General features: G+C 47.7%; 5 protein-coding genes across 5 annotated transcripts; 2 read left to right on the forward strand and 3 right to left on the reverse strand.

Annotated features, from left to right (window-relative positions):
- Window positions 1-2092: 2092 nt before the first annotated feature.
- ACET3X_007242 (uncharacterized protein) lies at window positions 2093-4618 on the reverse strand. The gene is made up of 5 exons (XM_069453576.1): window positions 4205-4618; window positions 3266-4146; window positions 2958-3184; window positions 2710-2902; window positions 2093-2653 (listed from the first exon to the last, which is right to left on the reverse strand). The coding sequence occupies exons 1-5, from the start codon at window positions 4393-4395 to the stop codon at window positions 2319-2321; spliced, it is 1827 nt and encodes a 608-aa protein (XP_069304405.1). The 5' UTR covers window positions 4396-4618; the 3' UTR covers window positions 2093-2318.
- Window positions 4619-5611: 993 nt separating this feature from the next.
- Window positions 5612-7489, reverse strand: ACET3X_007243 (uncharacterized protein; the record flags this gene model as incomplete). Its single annotated transcript, XM_069453587.1, has 1 exon — window positions 5612-7489. The coding sequence occupies one exon, from the start codon at window positions 7487-7489 to the stop codon at window positions 5612-5614; it is 1878 nt and encodes a 625-aa protein (XP_069304406.1).
- A 1227-nt stretch (window positions 7490-8716) lies between these two features.
- Window positions 8717-11196, forward strand: ACET3X_007244 (uncharacterized protein; the record flags this gene model as incomplete). Its single annotated transcript, XM_069453598.1, has 3 exons — window positions 8717-8807; window positions 8865-9180; window positions 9234-11196. The coding sequence occupies 3 exons, from the start codon at window positions 8717-8719 to the stop codon at window positions 11194-11196; spliced, it is 2370 nt and encodes a 789-aa protein (XP_069304407.1).
- Window positions 11197-14086: 2890 nt separating this feature from the next.
- ACET3X_007245 (uncharacterized protein) lies at window positions 14087-15239 on the reverse strand. Its single transcript, XM_069453609.1, has 2 exons — window positions 15149-15239; window positions 14087-15054 (listed from the first exon to the last, which is right to left on the reverse strand). The coding sequence occupies exons 1-2, from the start codon at window positions 15198-15200 to the stop codon at window positions 14174-14176; spliced, it is 933 nt and encodes a 310-aa protein (XP_069304408.1). The 5' UTR covers window positions 15201-15239; the 3' UTR covers window positions 14087-14173.
- A 1093-nt stretch (window positions 15240-16332) lies between these two features.
- ACET3X_007246 (uncharacterized protein) lies at window positions 16333-18743 on the forward strand (the record flags this gene model as incomplete). The annotated part of the gene is made up of 4 exons (XM_069453620.1): window positions 16333-16345; window positions 16414-16700; window positions 16759-17518; window positions 17596-18743. 4 exons carry the CDS (start codon window positions 16333-16335, stop codon window positions 18741-18743), a joined length of 2208 nt encoding a protein of 735 aa, XP_069304409.1.
- Between the last annotated feature and the right edge of the window lie 1333 nt (window positions 18744-20076).

Here is a 20076-nt window from a genome sequence, read left to right on the forward strand (position 1 = left end):
GCCTCCTTAGTATACTTAGTAATTTTATTAATTATTAAAGCTATTATAGTATCCTTCTAACTATTACTCTTAAGTATTTAGATAATATCTTCTTATACATCTTTATTAGATACTTTTATAAAGTATTTAGTTAATATATATACTAATAGCTTATTAGTATTAAGGTTAAGTATATTATCTATCTTCTAATTCTTTATTAGAAGGCTTATTTCCTTATATATCTATACTTATATTTATTATAAAGCTTCCTAATTAGTATTTACTTATTAATTATTCTTATACTAATAGCTAGTTTCTTATAAACTACTAAATAGTAGTTTACTCCTTTATAGTAAAGACTAGTAGGGCTTTTATAGCCTATTACTATATAAGGCTTCTATAGTTTATTCTTTATAATAAAGCCTTTTTAAATAACCTTTAGTAGTTATTAAGTAGTTATAACTTTTAGTAACTTAGTTACTTTATACTTATAATTCTTATACTAGTTAGTACTTTAACTTAGTATTATTACCTATACTTTATCTAATAAAAAACTAATAAGACTTATATAGTAGGCGCTTATATAACTATTTTCTTAGTAACTCTAAATAGTCTTTAGATAGCTCTAGTACTATAGTTAACTAGACTTACCTCCTTAGCCTTTTAAAAAGATTAATAGACTTTTTATTTACTACTATTATTTATATTCTTTAAAAAGGTTCTTATAAATAGTAAAACTTATACCTTAGTACTACTAAGGTATTATATAGGGCTTTCTTATAAATAATATCTCTTATTAATACTTATTTACCTCTAAGTATTATATAAGGCTAGTAGTACGTAAACTAAGTGTCTTATAAAGCTATAGTCTTAGGCTAGTAATCTTATAATAGCTTATACCTAGTTATTATCTAAAAGCCTTTTAGGTAATAGAGTAATACTAATCTTATATAGTAGGAGGACCTATATATACGTAATAAAGTAGTAGTTAAGGAACTTAGTATACTATATATTTAATAGAGTCTTAAGATAAGGCTCTATTAATTAAGATTAAATATAAAATATAAGGGGCTATACTTATAGAGCTATTATATAAGTATACTATTATTATATTTAATAGAGAAAGGAACTAAGGAAAGCTATAGTCTAAAGGTTATTTAGGAGGTAGTAGCTTAGAGTATTATGTATTTAGCGCGCTAGTATAGAATCTAGGTAAGCTACTAGCTACTTAGATTCTATAAGTAGTACACCCTATATATATAACTAAGATCCTATTAGGGAATAAGCTAACTAGGCTTTAGCCTATTATAAATTATTCTTATAGTATAATATATTAAGGATTACTATAGTATTTATATATAAGGTAGTTATATATAGTATGAAATAAAAATATAAAGTATTAAAGCTTCTAAGTTAGTATTAGTATAAAGGTTAGAAGTAGCTTAGTTTTTATATAACCTCCTCTTAGTTATAGTAAATATACTACATCCTCTCTCCCCTTTATAATATATTATAATTATATTACTAGCTAATACTAGCAATCCCTATTAGACCTACTAAGGTTTAATAGATTTCTTTTTTTAGTTACCTTTAGTAAATTTTTTTTAACTTTAGTTTTTACGTATAGATATTATAGCTTTACTACTATAAAATACTAATTAGTCTAGCGTTTAAACCGCGTTATAACTTTATCTTTTTTATTAACTTTTATAACTAATAAGTAGAGGGATAGCTACTTTTTACTTTTTTAAAGTCATATTTTAATAATACCCCTTATACTTATAGAAAATAAAAAATTATACTAAATAATTACCTCCTCCTTAGTCTTATTAAAGCTTATTATTATAGGCCTATAATCTACTTATAAGGGTTATCTAGCGCGTTAATAGCGTAGTATCTCTTAATAAACAATATAAGTAGCTACAATACGTTATAATAAGAGAATTATATCTTATTTAATAGCTTAAAGCGTAATCTATATTCTAGCCTCCTTTAATTATTCTATCTAGTGTAGTTACGAAGGCATTATATAGTAGAGGGAGTTTTAGTAGGGTCTTAGTAAAAGTGGCACACGAAGCATATTAGCACGCGAAGTATACACCTAGGTTATATGTATATAAGCAGTAGTAATTTTAATTACTAGCCGGTTTACGATCCAGCTATACCGGTTCACGATAGCTAACCGAAGCCCTTTCCACTAGTAAGAGGTAAGGAGGATTTGCTAGACTAATATTTTAGAATATTGCTTGCTCGTGTAAGATTATTCTTCGTTTTCTGCATGGTGACGGCGTACCGTGTTGCAATAACCACCTGGTTTTGCAATTCGACGCCTCGTTTCTTTACGCGGGTATCAACTTTGCCATGCTTCTCCAGAAGTCGCATCTGGCACCACGACCACTTTCCCATGTGTAAGCATCTACAAACGCGAAGTTGTTCTGAAGACCGGGGCCGATCAAGTAAGTCGTGTTCACAGGCGAGGCGACCACGGCACTGCCCTCTGTCAGAACACCACCCGTCTGGTTGAGATTCAACTGCTGGTAAGAAGTGGAGGCTGAGAATTGAGGCCATTCAGATGAGATGTCCAATCTCGATCGCGTCGATGAGTTTGAAGTTCCAACAAAAAGGGATTCTGGGACAGAGGGATTCTCCTCTGTGACGAAATTGCCCCAAATATCTTATCACAAGCGTTAGTACAGTGTGTCAAGTGTCACCAGCAATAGAGGTACGTACTCATGAAAGCTATCTGGAAATCCTCGCTAAGGAAGGACACTCCACCTAGAGGCCCGAAGTAACCTAGAGTGTCAATTCCGTGTGTACCTGGGGTGACACTGTACTGGTATTTGTACGATGCGCGTCCTTCACCGGTGAACGCTTCAGCCATCCAATAGGACGGGCATACGAATGTGAGCTCAGCGTAAATGTTCTGTAGACGAATCAGCATAGTGAACTTGGGATTCTACAGGCAACTCTCCACGTACGTTTGCGCGCTGCTGTTGACCAGTGGCAAGCCCACTTTGATCTAATGCACTGGGCTTGGACGTGCCAGTGGTCGCGAATTTGACACCATTCGTGTCATTTGCAATAGGATAGTGAAGTAATACATTACTGAGATCTTCTGCGCTGAATTCAGGCAGGATATCTCCAAGGCGATCGAGCAGAAGCGATTCAGTGGTGATGTTTTGCGGCGTGAACAGAGGTCCTTCATCTGTTGTTTGTGTCAGCTCTCGGATCTTCGCGGTGAATGAGATTTCGCGGCGCATGGTGTTCTTGATAGGAGCAAACATACTCGCATTGTTTCCAACCAGAACGTTACGGCCGTTCACGCGCTTCCTGAGCAGTTGCTCGCTGGGTGTATCCTGAATGAAGACACCATCAGTGACAGGTAAGAAAGCCCAGGTGCCGTACGTTCCTGTGTTGGTGACCGCGATCGCGGCATCCCGCAGTATCGTTGCATCTTTCGATACCAAGCAGTCGAAGAGCGTTTCGCTTCCATTCTCAAACGCCCCCAATGAACACCCCGCTTGACTGGCAAAGGAATAGTAGGCTTCTGTGGGGGCCTGGTCGTTGTATGCGTATTGTCGAGGAAGGAACGGGGATGCAGCGATGGTGCTGCGGAAAAGAGAATTGCCCATGGATCCGCCATACGCTATATCCTGTAGTAGAGCGGCGCCCGCCCCAGCGCTCTCTCCGGAGATGGTGACGGCAGAAGGGTCACCGCCAAACTGACTGATGTATGTCTGCACCCATTGGAGAGCGAAGAACTGGTCCAGCAAGCCAGCGTTGGCCACACCCTTCTTGACTACCTCATCGGAGGCCAAGAAGCCAAACGGTCCAAGCCTGTACTGTATACCGACAACAACAAAGCTATTACCGGTGGTTGTCATCAAGTCGGTGAAGTCTTGCTGTCCGTTGCCCGTTCCATATCCGCCACCATGGATATAGACCATGACAGGAAGCTTCGTGGCGTTCGCGGGGCTTTGAACGTTCAAGAAGAGACAGTCTTCGGTTCCGTTAGGGTTGACTCCCGCCTCCTCGACACCAGCATATCCGACCTGAGGGCAGATGGGTCCATACACATCTGCCTGGATTATTGAATTGCGATCAATACTTGGGGACACTGGTCGCTGCCATCGACGTGCACCTGTTGGGGGAGCGGCAAACCGGATGCTGGAAGTCTGTCAGCCTTGCTGCGGATGTTCAGTGCCTGCAGTTGGTCTCATGTTACCCTTTCCACGTGTTGACTCCGACGGCAGTATTAGAAGAGCCTTGATAGATGCTGTATCCCAGATCAACCTGCAGGTCATTCATGTATTGTGTCTGTCTTTTGCTCAGCGCTTCTTCGAAAGGATTTCGAAGAGGGGATCCTGCTGCAGCGGCGGAGAATAAGAAAATAGCGAGCGAAAGAAGATTCATCATCCGGAAGAGTTGTTTGAACGAATGGCTGTCACAACTTGATGGGCTGTATGAATCTTTCAATTATGCCGCCGTCCACCACCTTCAAGTGTCGCAAAGCGTACCAAAGCAGCATGGGTTCCGTGCGTAAGGGGCGGAGCTTGGCGACCGTATCTCGGCGAAGCCTGCTTGATCTCATCGCAGTGCTGGAGGTGCGTAAGAGAGACCAGCGATGGGACCATTGATTTTATTGAGGGGATGAAACAGGGCACATGCCGTTCTCCGCGGGGTGACAATGCTTCACGCTTGTTCGATGCTGCCAAAATACCCGGTTGCAAGACGTTTGTCCCTATCGATTTTTTCCGCGTACAGAAGTCGGGTAATGCAACACGGGAATACGTGATTAGCGTCGCGAACACGCAACAGATACCAATGCACTCATGGAATACGACGTTCTGCAGAGTAACGCGAGGAAAAGCACTTTCCCGGTCGTGAAGACCCGGGACATCTTGTGTTCTAGTCTCTTAAGGTGCGCAACATCAACCCAGTTAGCTCGGCTACCTTTACCCGGCTCATGAACCGTAGTATTGCTCCGTTGCTGACCGTAAAGCGTAATTGTCGTCGTATCCAGCCCCATCCCTTCCTACTTTGTTCTTTATTACACACATACTCCGTCATTTCGGGTATGATGATCAGGCGAATGCAAGCCATTTAGCAGCCTTCTCGCCTCCGATCATTCGCCAGAACGCAAAATCAAGTCAAGCAACGATACCAATTTGGACGTTACTGACGAGGTGCGCCAGAGATGCGCACGTTGCCGGCTCAAGACTTACTCCGCGGATCAAACCATGCATGTCACGTACAGCGTATAGCGTATACCGAGTTCGTATTTACGGATGTCGATTAGCGGGAACACCACATTGACGGCATATCCACTAACGAATGCTTGCACAATGATTAGTAAGCGCGGATCAAACGGCAACGTGAAAGCAAGCCCGCCCGGCAAGCACTAATTTCAGAATAGCCCAGCTTGATAGCTTTCAGACTCTCGCAACTATCACGGAAGGTGATTTCTATTCCCTCTACGGATCGAACGAACTCAGACGTTACTACTATCGAACGCACTTACGAGGAAAAAGGCCTCGCATATTTTGTTTAGGCTAACAGATGACCGTAGTTTTGGGTCTTGATGGCGGTCCTCAACTCCAGCAATACGTAAGTTTTGCCACGTGTCGCTATGTCAAGGTGGAGATGACGTAATTTCTCGGGTGTTGAAGGACTCCGATGATTCACCATCGTGGCAAAGCCAGTGGCATCGACTCAGCACCTGTGAGCTGTCTCCGCGCTCCATGTTTGAGCAGTGCACTTGATTTGATGCAAGAACGACATTGTAATCGATCTTTTGACCAATCGGAATGTATCGCCAGTTGCTTAAATATCCATGGAACGTGTGGTTGCCGCCATTCGTAGTTGCGTAAACGCCAAGTAGGCCACCACTGCTGGCACCATCACCTGCAATCAGTGCGGTTGTATACTCGATTAGCACTACCTCCTCCTCAGCTTCATTGGTAGACGATGCGACGAATTCAAAATGGCTCTCGTTTCTAGGGGACACACCGATGCGAATGGGATGCTGTAGCCATGCGTGCGGAACGGGTAGAACCGTTTCAGAAGGCATTGGTGCCCGAACGGATCTCGTCCGGAAACGGAAGTGTGGCTCTAGTTGGCCCTTCTTCCTTTCGAGGTAGACGATGCCGAGGTCGACGTGTTGTTCTTGGTTCAGGAAGTTGGAGACACCGAGTTCATCACCAGCTACCTGCCCAAAACCCAGGTGGAGATCAACGCTGTAATTGAAGAAAGTGTGTTCTTGACGGCGAAACAAAGCGGTCAGACCCTCGCGGGTGGCATTGAATACCAAATCACCCGTCAGATTCGCCCTTGATGACATGAGTTGGAGGGCGTTAGGGTGGCCTGTCGGAGATATCTCGAAAGATGCATTGTTGTAGGGTGCTCGCCAGGACACCCAATGACGGGATATCGTGGATCCAGGCTCAAATTCAACAACTTCAGCCTCCCCCACCGCCGGGCCGATACCGCGTATTGGTCGTCGCTGCATTGGCCGAGGTAACGGGCCGCCCATAATTCCATGAACCTGATCCGCTATAGGCCAGCCTCCAGTCGGCCACGAAACGGGATAGAGGACAGTCTCCCTGCCCATGGGGAAGACGGATTCGTTGTACAACGCTGGACCGCCTCTTGTGGATAACGCAACGCCCCACCAGTTTCCATTCGCGTCGTGGAACAAGTCTGCATGTCCAACAATCTGGAAGTAGTTGTTGGTACCTTTGCTCGAAACCAACGGGTTGTGTGGTGACGCTTCCCACGTCCCGTTGAGGGTCCTGGACCGAGCAACTGTCGCAGCATGCTCGAGCTGAGTACCTCCTTCGGCGATCAACAAGTAATAATAGTCATCCTTTTTCAGAATGTGGGGTCCCTCTGCGTTGGCGCCACCTGTACCGTTCCACAACGCCCACGGTTCGCTCATGTTGCCCGTAGCGATGTCCAGATAAGAGGCTTGGATCGGAGACCCGGAGAACGCGACAACAACTGAGCCGTCGTCATCGAAGAAGATGTCGGGATCAATGGTACTAGCGCCCGGTGTTTGGATGAACATCATATCGGTCCAGGATGCATCCTCGAAAGGGTCGACCGCGGTATTCATGACAAATCTGGGCCCTCCATTGTCTGTATTGATCCAGCTCGAGATGAGATAGAATCTCCTTTGGTGGTATCGCAGCGTGTTGGCGAACATGCCACCTCCGGCAAAATAGGAGTTTGTTGCTGTCCTAATCTCAGGCAACTGCTCAACACGACTCAAGGCGTTGCTCGCAAGCTTCCAGCTCACTAAATCCTGGCTAGCGTAGATGGGGTTTCCCGGGAATGCCATAAAGCTGGAAGTAGTGCAGAAGAAGGTATTTTCTAGCTCAGCAACAAACACACAACTCGGATCCGAATGCCATCCTGGCAAAACCGGATTGATGTACGGTAAGATTGAGGAGGCTTGAAGGCCACTTGAAAGAAGCGCAGGGACAATCAGTCGTAATCCAAAGAAGACCATCTTGAGATTGGGTTTGCGTGCGTACGATGTTGTTCGAGCGGAGATTTGTCGATACTATATGCTTGCCTCGGCTCCGCAGACACTGTCTCCATGACCGAGATCTTACCCGGTGGATTTCATGTTTGACTCTGGGCGCTAAACAGTGCGTGCCGAGCTCCTGCTTACGTCGCAGGGTAGGACCTGACGCTCCAAAAGTTCCCAGATTCAGCAGAAGAGCTTCCAGACAGTCTTGATGGCTCACGATCCAACCACCTGGCAAGCACTTCTAGTAATTAACCATTGGTAGAGTACTCCTGCCGCGCGCAGCCAAATGCACGTCAGAACTCGCAAGAGCAACCAAGCCTTTCTTGGAGTCATCAAACAGCAAGTTCAAGCCAGCGGGATTTGAGAAGGCAAAGTAGCGCTCCCGACCCGAGCTCACCAGGAATGAGGCGAATTCCTGCTGGCATCCGGGATTAACCAGAACATTGGACCTACCGAGGCTATGCCAGGCCTCGCAAGATGTTCGCGTCAAAACCAGCAATACCGAAACAAACAGTACGACGTATTCTCGTATAGGTTTTTATACGCGTACCTTCCTCAGTAGCGTGCACGGACTCGATGCTTGCCCCACTGTTCGAATAAGTCCGCTCAGCTACGAGGTCTGGGGGTTACCTAGTAGCAGTGCATGGCTGATGTTATTGCCGCCACATGATGCATCTCGGAAGAGTGTTCTTACTACATCCATGCATCCAAGGCCGAACCGAAGCAGAGCAGATCACGCGGGAAACCTACCCCAGAGATCGCGAGTGCCTGGACTAGCCCACGGATGATCATTATGCGGGGATCGTGCGGCACTGACCCAACATACGGGCAGTCTCCCCCGTATCGGCTCATGTTAAGTCAGCTAGGGGCAACTACTCAGAGACTTAGATGCACCGAGACGGGTAAATACCGTATAAACTCCTGGCCGTTCTGAGCTCTACGACTCGTCAGAAATGTTAAGCCATCGGCGTAGAGTCGAAGACTAATTGTCAGCCTGATTCTAATGTGTTTCTCCGCTCCCCAGCGCCTCCGCACGACTGCTGGCTCAATTTGATGTAGTGTCGTACAGAAAGCTTCGAAAGACAATAGGTTTTCTTCGGGGGCTCAAGTACTTAAGACGGTGGCTTAATCCTCCCTAGCGAAGTCTGATCTGCACTTGCAAACAACAAGAGCCCAATATAACACTAACACCTAGCGTCCAACATGCACATTGCAATCTCGCCGAGTTTTGTGCGTCTACTCATTGCTTTGCAATATGTGTCGGCTATTGATGTGCCCTTGGAGGCTCCCCTTTGTAAGCAGCTGCAAACTATTTGTTTACATGACTGATTGACTGATGGCGGACGCATAGCATGGGAAGAAGCATCAGAGAGGGCCAGGAGCTTTGTGTCTCATCTCACAGTCTCAGAGAAGATTGGCCTTGCAACCGGCAGTTATGGCTCTCCTCCGTTTCTACCCTGCGTAGGCACGCTCGCACCAATCGAACGACTCAACTACTCCGGCCTATGCATGTCCGATGGCCCCAACGGGGTCAATCGAGCAGATGGAGTAAGTGTGTTTGCATCCGGTATCACCGTGGCGGCGACGTGGGATAGACGTCTTATGTACGAACGGGGACTGGCCCTTGGAGAGGAGTTTAGGATGAAAGGCGTTCACGTTTTATTAGGGTATGAACACCTTAGGCCCAATACCTCGATTTCTTGAACTCACAACGGCGTAGACCTAGTACTGGACCTATGGGCCGCCACCCCCGAGGCGGTCGCAATTGGGAAGGCTTTGGCCCGGATCCGTACCTTGCTGGTGTCGCTATGAACGAATCAGTGTCTGGTATAGAAGCGACTGGTGTCCAGACGAGCTCAAAGCATTACATCGGTAACGAGCAGGAAACACAGCGCATGCCTAGTACCAGGGACGATGGGACAGTCATTGAAGCGATCTCTGCAAACATTGACGACCGGACACTCCACGAGCTTTACCTTTGGCCATTCGCCAATGCTGTACAGGCTGGGACAGCATCCGTCATGTGCGCCTACAGTCGCCTGAACCAGACGTACTCGTGCGCAAACTCCGAGATTCTGAACACGATTCTCAAAGACGAGCTAGCTTTCCGTGGCTATGTAGTCTCCGATTGGGGCGCTACGCACTCTACAGCGACCTTTGCGGAAGCAGGCTTAGACCTGGAGATGCCGGGGAATGTCACTGGAAGTGGTATTCCATGCTATTTTGGCGACGCGCTCCTTGAAGCAGTTCAAGCGAACGTCGTAACGGCGGACCGCCTTGAAGACATGGCAACAAGAGTTATGACGCCCTATTTCCGGCTCCATCAAGACAAGAATTTCCCCGCGACGGACCCTGCCACTGGTCCCACGCTCCTTGTCACTCAGCTTGGCCATGGATCGCCCTTGGCAGGAGCGTATGCTGAAGTCCCAGCTCTAGATGTCCGCGCCGACCATGCGCGCGGTATTCGCGAGCTGGGCGCAGCTGGCACGGTGTTGCTGAAGAATGTCAATGGTGCACTGCCATTGATAAACGAAACCAGCTTTGCGCTCTTTGGAAACGGTCTTCCAGATCCAACAATTGGATCAGCTTTTGTTCCTCCACGCGCTGAAGTCGTCTCGGAGGGTTTCGAGACGGGGACCCTTGACATTGGCGGCGGATCTGGCTCTATGCGACACACCAAACTCGTGAGCCCACTCGAAGCCATACGGAACAAAGTGAATGCTCTGGGTGGCCGAATACAGCTGCTGCTCGACAACAACGAGATTGCGGCGGGCCGGTTCTCAACCATCTATCCAACACCCCAAGTCTGCTTACTGTTCTTGAAGGCCTATGCATCGGAAGGCGCTGACAGACCGGACCTGAATCTCCAATGGAACGCTACCATGGCTGTCGAAAGCACAGCAGCACTGTGCCCGAATACTATCGTGATAACACACGGTCCAGGCGTAGTGTTGATGCCGTGGGCCAACAATGAGAATGTGACGGCTATCTTAGCTGCGCATTATCCAGGAGAAGAAATTGGGAACTCTATCACGGACGTCCTTTGGGGAACTGTTGAGCCATCTGGCCGGCTACCCTATTCCATCCCTAGGGACGAATCGGACGCCGGTCCTCCGATTCTTGTATTGCCCAAGAACACAACAAATTCGAGCGCATGGACGGAAGACTTTGTTGAGGGTCAAATGATTGATTACAGGTACTTCGACGCAAGTCCCGGGAACGCACCGCTTTACGAGTTCGGTTTCGGGCTTTCATACACCAAGTTTGAGATGGGCGAGAGCCTGAAAGCGCAACTTATCGTTAGCCCGTTGGATCGATATGCTGATAAATCTATGGGCATCGCACCAGGAGGTTTGGTCGATCTGTGGACCAGAATAGCTGTGGTAACGGTGAATGTCACGAACTTGGGACACCGAGCCGGTTCCGCTTTACCCCAGCTTTACGTATCACTTCCTCAGGACACGACACCCCAAGGCACGCCTGTGAAGGTGCTAAGAGGATTCAGTAAGCTCCATCTACAGCCAGGTGAGACTCAGCAGGCCGAATTCGTGCTCATGAGGAGGGATCTGAGCTATTGGAATGCTGAGGAAAGAGAGTGGGTCATTCCGAGAGGGTCTCTAAGTCTATCATCAGGATTCAGCTCCAAAGACTTGCGAGCAAACACAACGATAATGATCCAGTAATCGGTGCTGAATAGATGATCGCAACAGGCATATGGTTCCAATTCAGTTGAACACTTGAGCCAGAAATGTAACTGTGAGCTCAATACAATTTCTCGGTGTACCTTCACAATGCCAGGAAAGCACCCGGCATTTCGAATACAGACATAAGTATGCCTAAATCTAGTCTAGGCCTAATTAGCGCTTAGATAACACGCTTAGGCTAACTTATATAACCCCTTATTAATCAATATATAAATACTACACTGAGGAAGTAGATAGCTCTTTATTAACAATAACTTTAGTATACCTATATAATAGCTCCCTAAGCGTAGCCCCTTACAGACGCGATGTAAAGTAATACTATAGGAACGGTGCGTATAGACTTATTATTTACTACGCTGTTCTTTATATGACATAGTATTTAGAGTAAGATTAGACATTTCTAGCCATACAATACAGTTAGAGACAATTCCTATAATGCTCCGTCCTATGTCTGTTTATCGTGTGCAGTACCAATACGCGGAGGCCGTGATCTTGACTACTGCTGTCCATCATCTCTGATTACTGACAGGTTTCGCCAAACAGCAGTCTCAAACTTCGCATGCATCTCCCAGGTCTTTCGGTCTCTCCAAGGCATGACTTGTGTTGCCATGAACAGCGCGAGCCCACGCTCTCGATTGACACTCCAGAGCAAATTTGGCAATCCTGTCCACGCCAACGTACCCTTCGGCCTGAAAAAGTCGTCGCGATCTAAATCCTTCATAAGTAGCAATCCACTTAGCCCCTGATTCGCATCAACACCATCCATACTATTTCCGACTGAGCATTGGTAAGAAAACTTCCCCATAGCAATCAGCGCCTTGTGAGCGGAGCTTCCAGGCACAAATTGTGGTGTAAACATCTCGTCAACACTAGATTTCTTCAATAGTGTGGGGGAGTTCTTAAGCAGGTCGGCTAGTACACGAGTGAAATCGTGTACATTAGAATACATTCCTGATCCACCTCCCTCCTTCACAGGATCGGACCAATACGGTGTTTGGCTATCGACCAGAATTCCTTCATCCTGGCGAGTGGTCATGCGCATAAGTTTGTCGGCCACAGCGGGTTTGCGCGGCAAGTGCCAGGTGAAAGATGAGATACTTAGAGGCTGCATGATATTTTTATAGATGTATTCCTCAAATCCTGTGTGGGTAAGGCGCTCTATGAGAAGGCTCGTCCAGTCCAAGCCACTGGTGTACATCCAGCTCGTTCCTGCCTCAGAGGTTCGGGGATATGCGCATCCCTTTGCAACGTCGCCGTCGGTAAGCATTACTGGTGTTTCACCACGCGATTTACGCCAGGCTGTTAATATTGGCGAAGCCCAATCCTGTGCTGTTCCGCTTGAATGCGTAATAAGATGGCGTAAGGTAATTGATCGCTTGGGTGTGTGATACACAAACTCTCCGCTGTCCTTTTGCGTAATAATCGGCTGGGAGGCCAACTCCGGAAGGTGTTTGTCGGTAGGCTCATCTAAGCCAATAAGGCCACGTTCGACGGTCTGAAGAGCTGCGATAGTGGTAACGACTTTCGTGCAAGAAGCAACGAAGAAGGTCTGATCGAAAGAGAGGGGATTTGCATCGTCTGCAACACCATTGTATCCCGATACGTTCTTATAGACGTAGTTACCTTTGAAATTATTGAGTAAACTGAATGATACAGGGAGTATGATAGCATTACCGTCCTTATCAACAACGGCCATGACAGCGCCAGGTACGTTGTTGGCGCGTCTAGCAGTAGCCTGTTCGAGGAAAGCTTCGAATTCGTCCATGGTTTGCAATTGATCAGATTTTTTGAACGCACTAATTCTGGTAGTAATGCAAATAGTAAGTATATTGATGAAGGAGTTTTCCCAGTTTCAAATGCAATGAGTAAAGCTCCAGCCTCCACGGCATCTCTGTCAACAATATATACTCGCCACGACGGACATAGTCTACGCATTCACCGGCATTTACGGCATTTACGGGATAAGTTGGGCTGACCTGGTATGGAATCTTTGCTCATGTTTTGTTATCATCCTTGGTGATAAGGCCGTAGACTTCAGTCCCATGCCTCTAAAGCGCGAGATTGATATCTTATGTGTATATATTTTATCGTTACTAGTGACACTACTATTGCATAACAGATGTAAAGTACTTCTGCTTGTGCGACTGCTTATATTTGAAGTCGAATACGGATACAATGTTATTCATCAAATCATGGCGCACAAGCCTCACTGTCGCCGGTGCAGCCTTTTTGTTCAACGGCCTTTTCGGTCTTTTCGGTCTTACGGTCCGTCTGGTGGCGTGGATCCAAAACGTTGAATAGGACCGAGTATGATGATAAGGCTGTAGGCTCGGAGATGACGGCGGACATCGTCTGCGCGTACTTTCCCTCGTGTTGTCGTATTCGCGTATTCCTACCCTACTAGATTCAGCTCTGCTCTTTCGCTTGACGCAATAAAGGCCCGAATTACCGCTTTCCATGTTATTTCGTTGTTCTCTGCCCTCGATCTGGTCACAATAGATCGCCCAGATAGCACGCAAGCATCAATACCGGTGAATACAAGGCTATACCTAGACAGCATACAAGCGCCCACACCAGTATACACAAGACCACGTCCGGATAGCACACAAGCTTCAATACCGGTCGACATCAAGGGCCGTCCAGATAGCACAATGCACTATTTCCCGTAGTGTACGAGTATACGGCTGAAAACGCCCTTGAGCTAGATGGTGATGCACCACCACCGTACACATTGGACGACTCTTTGCTTCCACCCGGCGATACCGGAGTCACAAGTGAGTCGTAAAGGTACCAGGAAGTATCTTGGTTACGCAGACGGCTCGGACGTAACTTATTTTGAATGCACAAATCTCGCGCGTATGTTTCCTTCCAACAGAAAGATTCCATTATCTCCACGTTTCGGAGATTTACATGTTTCATGCTAGGACCTGGACTGGCTCACAGACCATTAGTCTGACTATCCTTCGTTCTTGAAGTCTAATCCGGCTTCTTTCCTAACGGCCCCATACACACTAGAGATATCTCTTCTGTCGCCCAGCTCCGCCTTGACTACGTCTAGCCTATCCTGCGCAACTTTCAGCAGTTTCAAGCCATCCTGCGCCCCACTACTCTCTCCAAGACTCATCGCGTGCCTTGCATCTTTCCTTGCAAGATCGACATGAAACAACGGCTCTGTTCGCTTGTAATAGCCGCCCTCCAACATTCTCTGCGAATACTCCATATACAGCCCTGGGAACATCGTTCCTATGAAGTTGCGTAAATTGTTTACGCCAAGTCCGCTCTTCTCGGCGAGGATATAGCCTTCGGAGAGTTGGTTAACCACGTTCAGGATAAAGGTGTTTCCAATCATCTTGAGTAGAGTAGCGTTACCAGCTGGTTGGTCCGAGAAATCGATATTTGCACGGCTCATGACGCCTTTGGTGTAGGGTCTGACTCTAAGGCAAGAGGAAGACTTGCCAGCAAGGACACAGACGAGTTGTCCACTTTCGGCCATGGCTGGAGGTCCGAATATAGGCATTCCAATGAACTCAGCTCCTTGTTCCGTGATGCGCTTCTCTAGGCCGTTTGTCGTATCTGGATGCAAGCTGGAGCAATCAATGATCAATTTGCCCTTGACGTCTTCTTGCAGCATTATGTCAACAACGTTGATTACAGAGGCGTCGTCCCCAAGACACATAAAGATAATGTCTGCTTCTTTGACAACGTTGTTGATGGTGCCAACAACTTTGGTCCTATTTGAACCAAGTTTGCTGGCGAGATCCTCGGACCTCTCCTTGGTTCGATTGTATATGATAAGGGGTTTTTCGAGGTTTCCTTTTTCGACAAGATTCTGTTTATCTTAATGCCAACCGGAATCATTACTAGATGTTTCGTACCTTGCACATGCCCTGTAGCAATTAGTGGATGTACTTCGAATGTCAGTTGTCTATACTTGCCCTCCCCATGTTGCCGAGGCCAATCCACGCGAGTTGGGAAGCCATCATAAGTGCTTATCCTGGTGTAGCGAAATGATGATATTTTTGCAACACAAGCGGTGCAAAGAGTAAATTATATACAACGCGCCGCTGGAAATTTTATACGTTGATTGCTGCCAAGCCTCCCAGGTTATTCTTGTGATCTGTGCAAGTCGCTTGTCTGATAGTTAGTATTGAACTAGACCAAAAGGTTCTTAATTGATTCACGACTACGGTACTCTGGGAGCTGATGCGTTGCATTGCGTCCCGCTACCATACCGGAAACGAAGACCCACAGTATAAGCCGCCGGAGTTGTCTTAGCCAAGGAAGACGAAGATGCTCCCTCCTCGGACTTTGGACGTTGCGGCCCTATGCAATAGCCAATGAACTGTCGAACCACCGCTTATGTGCGGTGCCATATCGGTGTTGGTCGTGGCGCCAGCCAGTTTCAAGAATTTAGTCTCCTATTAGACAGCGTGTGAGGTAAAGCTGCTCTGGTTCGATTTGGTATCCTTATCAACATAGATTACTTCGTCATAGATTCTTGACAGTGCGCTTGAATTCTTCAGTAACACCAGCGCACTAGCGACCTAGTATTATGTTTATATTTTTATGCTGTTTATATGCGCCGCAAACACCAGAAGCAGTGACTCTAGCAAGAACCTAGTGTTCCCACCAGATGATTGCAACTAACCCAACCCAAGCGAGGCACCGCAGAGGAACCACGTTGCGTCGTGGGAGGGAAGGGAAGATTAGTGGAGCCGAGAAAATGTCCCGGATTGTATCACATGGAAGAACGAGTTAAGATGCGAGTGCGGGACATGTTTGCGGAAGAACCACTTGAACCCGCCAGAAGATCCGCCGGCGCTACCCGTAGTCCCCGCCAAGCCCCGCTGCCACTCGCTGAAATTCCTCCTCGGGTATAAGAAATGTGCATTAAATGGCCGCCGTCCGGGTAACCTGGACAATAGCACCGCGCTTCGGGATGAAAACGAGGCCGAAGCCGCGAAACTCTGGCTGCCCTCGGGGTTTTATGGATTTACCGGAACAACATCCCTTGCCTAGTTCTCTCACACGGTTACATGAGGAAGCCCCAGTCCTTGTTTGCTTTGATTATCCCCAAGTACATACGTGCATATATCGATCCGTATCTCCTATTGTATGTTGGATTTAGGTAACAGATCCATCAATTCCAACATTTTTCACATCACCAAAGATCACGTCAATTCTGACTTATGGCAGCAACTGGAATTTTTATCGGCGTCAAAGGACTTACGTACGAGAATGGAGTAGCCAAAAGTGTTACATCGACAGATTCAGAGTTCAGCTACTACGAGGGCGAGAAGGTGACTTTCTCGATCGGTAGCCTCGTGCTAGGCTCGTGTATCGGCAAACCGTTTATCACGATATCGGACTTGGCTCCTATTGACACGCCGGTTTTTCATCCCCGAACAGTCAATCGAGCGCGGTTACTGTTCAGTCTGACCCCAGGCCAAGGTTTTGAACATCCTGCTATCATTGATCAGAAGGTAAGAAAGTCCTCGCCTTGCTCTTTTCCGCTTGTGTCTTCCATCTTTGCGATTATAGATTCTGTTCGTTTGCGCTCTGGTCAGCATCCGCTTACCTCCTACTCAGGTTGAGGATGTCGTTGGAAGCTACGTATCAGGACACCACTTGGATTCTGACGACCTGACTACTCTGGATGAACCTCTCGCCAAGGTCTGCAGTGAGCTGCATCTTCGTCCTAAGACCGTGTCTCTTACCCGCAATCATCTACGCCGCGAAGCTGCCGGATTCAAAGTACTACGGGACCTTGTGATCCCTTCGCCGGACGGAGATCACATTCTAGCTGATGTTTACCTACCGCTGCAGCCTGGCGAGAAGTTTCCAGTCCTTGTCAGTTGCACACTTTACGGGCGACGTGTGGCTTGGGGAGGCCCTGATCTGCAAAAAGATCAAAAAATTGCCTGCTTTGAACAAGCGGAGGACACCTGGCATTCGACACCCGCCGGCACGGACCTACCCTTGCCCAACCTTGGCCCATGGTCCAAGTTCTACACAGGACAGCGCGGTTTCGAAAATGTAGCTACATTTAACACTTTTACCTACGTGCCGCATGGCTACGCTATGGTCAAGATTGACCCGAAAGGCGTGTCACAGACCCCCGGCGCCCGGTGGATACCCGGACAGCTTACACGCGATTTTCATGCAGCAGTGGAATGGTCCGCTGAGCAAGCATGGAGCAATGGTAGTGTCGCACTCGTAGGAAGCTCCTATGGTGCAAATAAACAGTGGGGAGTGGCTGCCATGAAGCCGAAAGGCTTGAAGTGCTTTGTCCCCTATGCCAGTGAGTTTCCCTTGTCCCTGGAAGACCCATCTTGTCTCTTTCTAGAGACAATATGAACATGAGCTGACAGACGACAGCTGATATTGATCCTTATCGTGAAGCTGCTTATACTGGCGGCATCCCCGCAACTCGGTATCTCGAAAACTGGTTCGCTCGAGTCCGAGGGGTTTCCTCCAAGTGGAATGACCAATCGGATATGGAGAAGGCCATGCAGGCTAATTCTGAGTATAATGCGCTATGGAAGATGCTAGAGACCGATCCAAAACACTCAATGGAGATCCCATGCTTTCTAGCTGCATCGCAGATATTCATGCTTCATGGACGGGCTGCTTACGAGGCGTGGATGGTTCGGCGTCCCGAGAACACCCATCTCCAGCTCGTCGATTGCAACTATTTCTCATGGCCGAGTCGAGAAGTGGCTGCAAAAATTCTTCAGTTCCTCAATCACTACCTCAAAGGAGAGCACATATTTCCTCCTGAACGAGTTGGCATCCAGATGAGGCTTGGTTATAAGGCATGGAGCTGGCGCAAAGAACGACACTGGCCTGTCCCCGGGACACAATACACGAAGTGGCATCTCACCAACAAAGGTCTGTCGACCATTCCTCCATCAGCTGGGTCTACAGAGACACGCTTTGCATACCAGACAAAGGCGGCTCCCACAAGGAAATCCGGGGTAAGCTTCCAGAGCCCACGGTTTATGGAAGACGTTGACCTAGCCGGCCATTTCACCGCCGTATTGAGTGTTTCGTCGACAGCGCCAGATGCTGACGTCGTTACCCTCTTATGGGCAGTCGACGAGGCTGGGCTCGTCATCCCCTACGGCGCCCACAGCCTCGAGCCGGAGCCAATCGCGAAGGGATTCCTACGTGTCAGTCACCGAAAATTGGACACTGAGAGATCGACTCCATGGCGGCCGGTACATACTCACACGAAAGAAGATCTGGCGCTGCTGCAGGGGGTTGACGACGTAGCGGAGATAGCAATCGAGATGTTTCCAGCTGCCTGCCGGGTCCGAAAAGGCTGGGCTCTGCGACTGGATATCTGCCCTTCTGAGGATCAGCCCGATATACCAGGCTATAAATCGCCTGCGATGCGGCAATTCTACGGAGAGTCGTACGAAGGGGACGCCAGCGATGGCGTACATGTGGGGGGCGATCGGAAAAATTACATCCTTTGCCCTGTTGTGCCACGGAGCGAGAATTACCCCAACTGCGCAGTATAGCTGGGTAAATGTATAGGTCCGGACAGTAGAGACAGAGAGAGATTCAGATTGAATCCCTTGCTTGCTCTACGCTTGTAGGCTATCTACGCATACCTTGACCCATCCAGGGACTGATAAATCGTGCCCAGTATCGCACTAAATGGTTTCCGAAGTCTTGTTGTTGAACGATTCGATTCTATTGCCTTGTGTGCTCGATATTGTTCTGCTGCAGCTAGCGCACGGCTGTACCGTTGGGGTCGCTAATCTAAACGCGTATCTGCTAACCTAACGGCCGGTAGCACTTTCTGTATTAGCTGTACTCCCTGGCAAGCGCTCTACGGTAAACGCTGGAGGGTGAACCCTATGCTTCTATTTTCACGTTCCGCCTGACTCCTGAGCTGATGAGGACCGAGTAAAAACCCACGTTATTGTATCTAGATACTAGTACGCCTCTCTTTGGTGTAGGTTTAACCGACTCGCAGCTAGAGTTGCTATCAATCAGTCTAGTCCAGACCGTTACCTGTTCATGCCGTTGAAACCTTATACTCTGGCACGGCATGGATATTATTGAAGCTGTAGACATGGCTTTACTCGTTTAGGACGTATGCGCAAATCTTTTAGGGGTATGTGCTTAGGTTGGTAGAGCAACTACGCTAAGCGCACAGATAACAGTCTGGACTGGACTGATGGATAGCAACTCTGCTCGCAGCCGTGCGCAGTTACGACAAAGTGTACGGAATCCGTGAGCTGGTTCTAGTATGGAAAAGGAAGCTTGTGGTAGACTGCATAAGGTTGACTTGCAAACGTCGTTGAACATTACAAAGCTCGATTTGTTTGTTTAGACCGAAAGAGGAGGAGAGATGGCATGTAGCGTCTTGTATGTGGTCGGTAACGGGACTGGGAGCTCGTGGAAAGCGCAACGATTGCCGCCTAACCTACTCTAGTATTCATGCTCGTAATCTTCCGGATTCCGAGTTCCCAAGGCCCGTACTTCCCAGCTCAGCCTCATCTCCCTGACTAACCCTAAGCACTTTTCTGTGGTCTAAGCTCGCCACTTATCGACCACCCCCACATCTAGCCTTGGACCCGCCAAGTTGTGATCCCTTTACTGCCTCTGACACTCTTTGCAACGAGTTTGCTACGAGAGCACCTACTGTTATCCTCATGTTTGACCACAGCCGGCTGCAGCCGCTCGGTCTGATGGTTGACTGACACTATCGCGCCCTGATTTGAAGGCCATACAAACGAGCGCTTGTTGCAGACAAGGCGTCAACTCACCTGTGGGAGAAACGTGCCATTCCGAAATGGCTTCGCAGCGGTCTCCCCACGTCCTTACAATCACATCGATTCATCG

This window comes from Alternaria dauci, chromosome 7, assembly GCF_042100115.1.
Source record: "Alternaria dauci strain A2016 chromosome 7, whole genome shotgun sequence".
In the NCBI taxonomy this organism is placed as follows: domain Eukaryota; kingdom Fungi; phylum Ascomycota; class Dothideomycetes; order Pleosporales; family Pleosporaceae; genus Alternaria; species Alternaria dauci.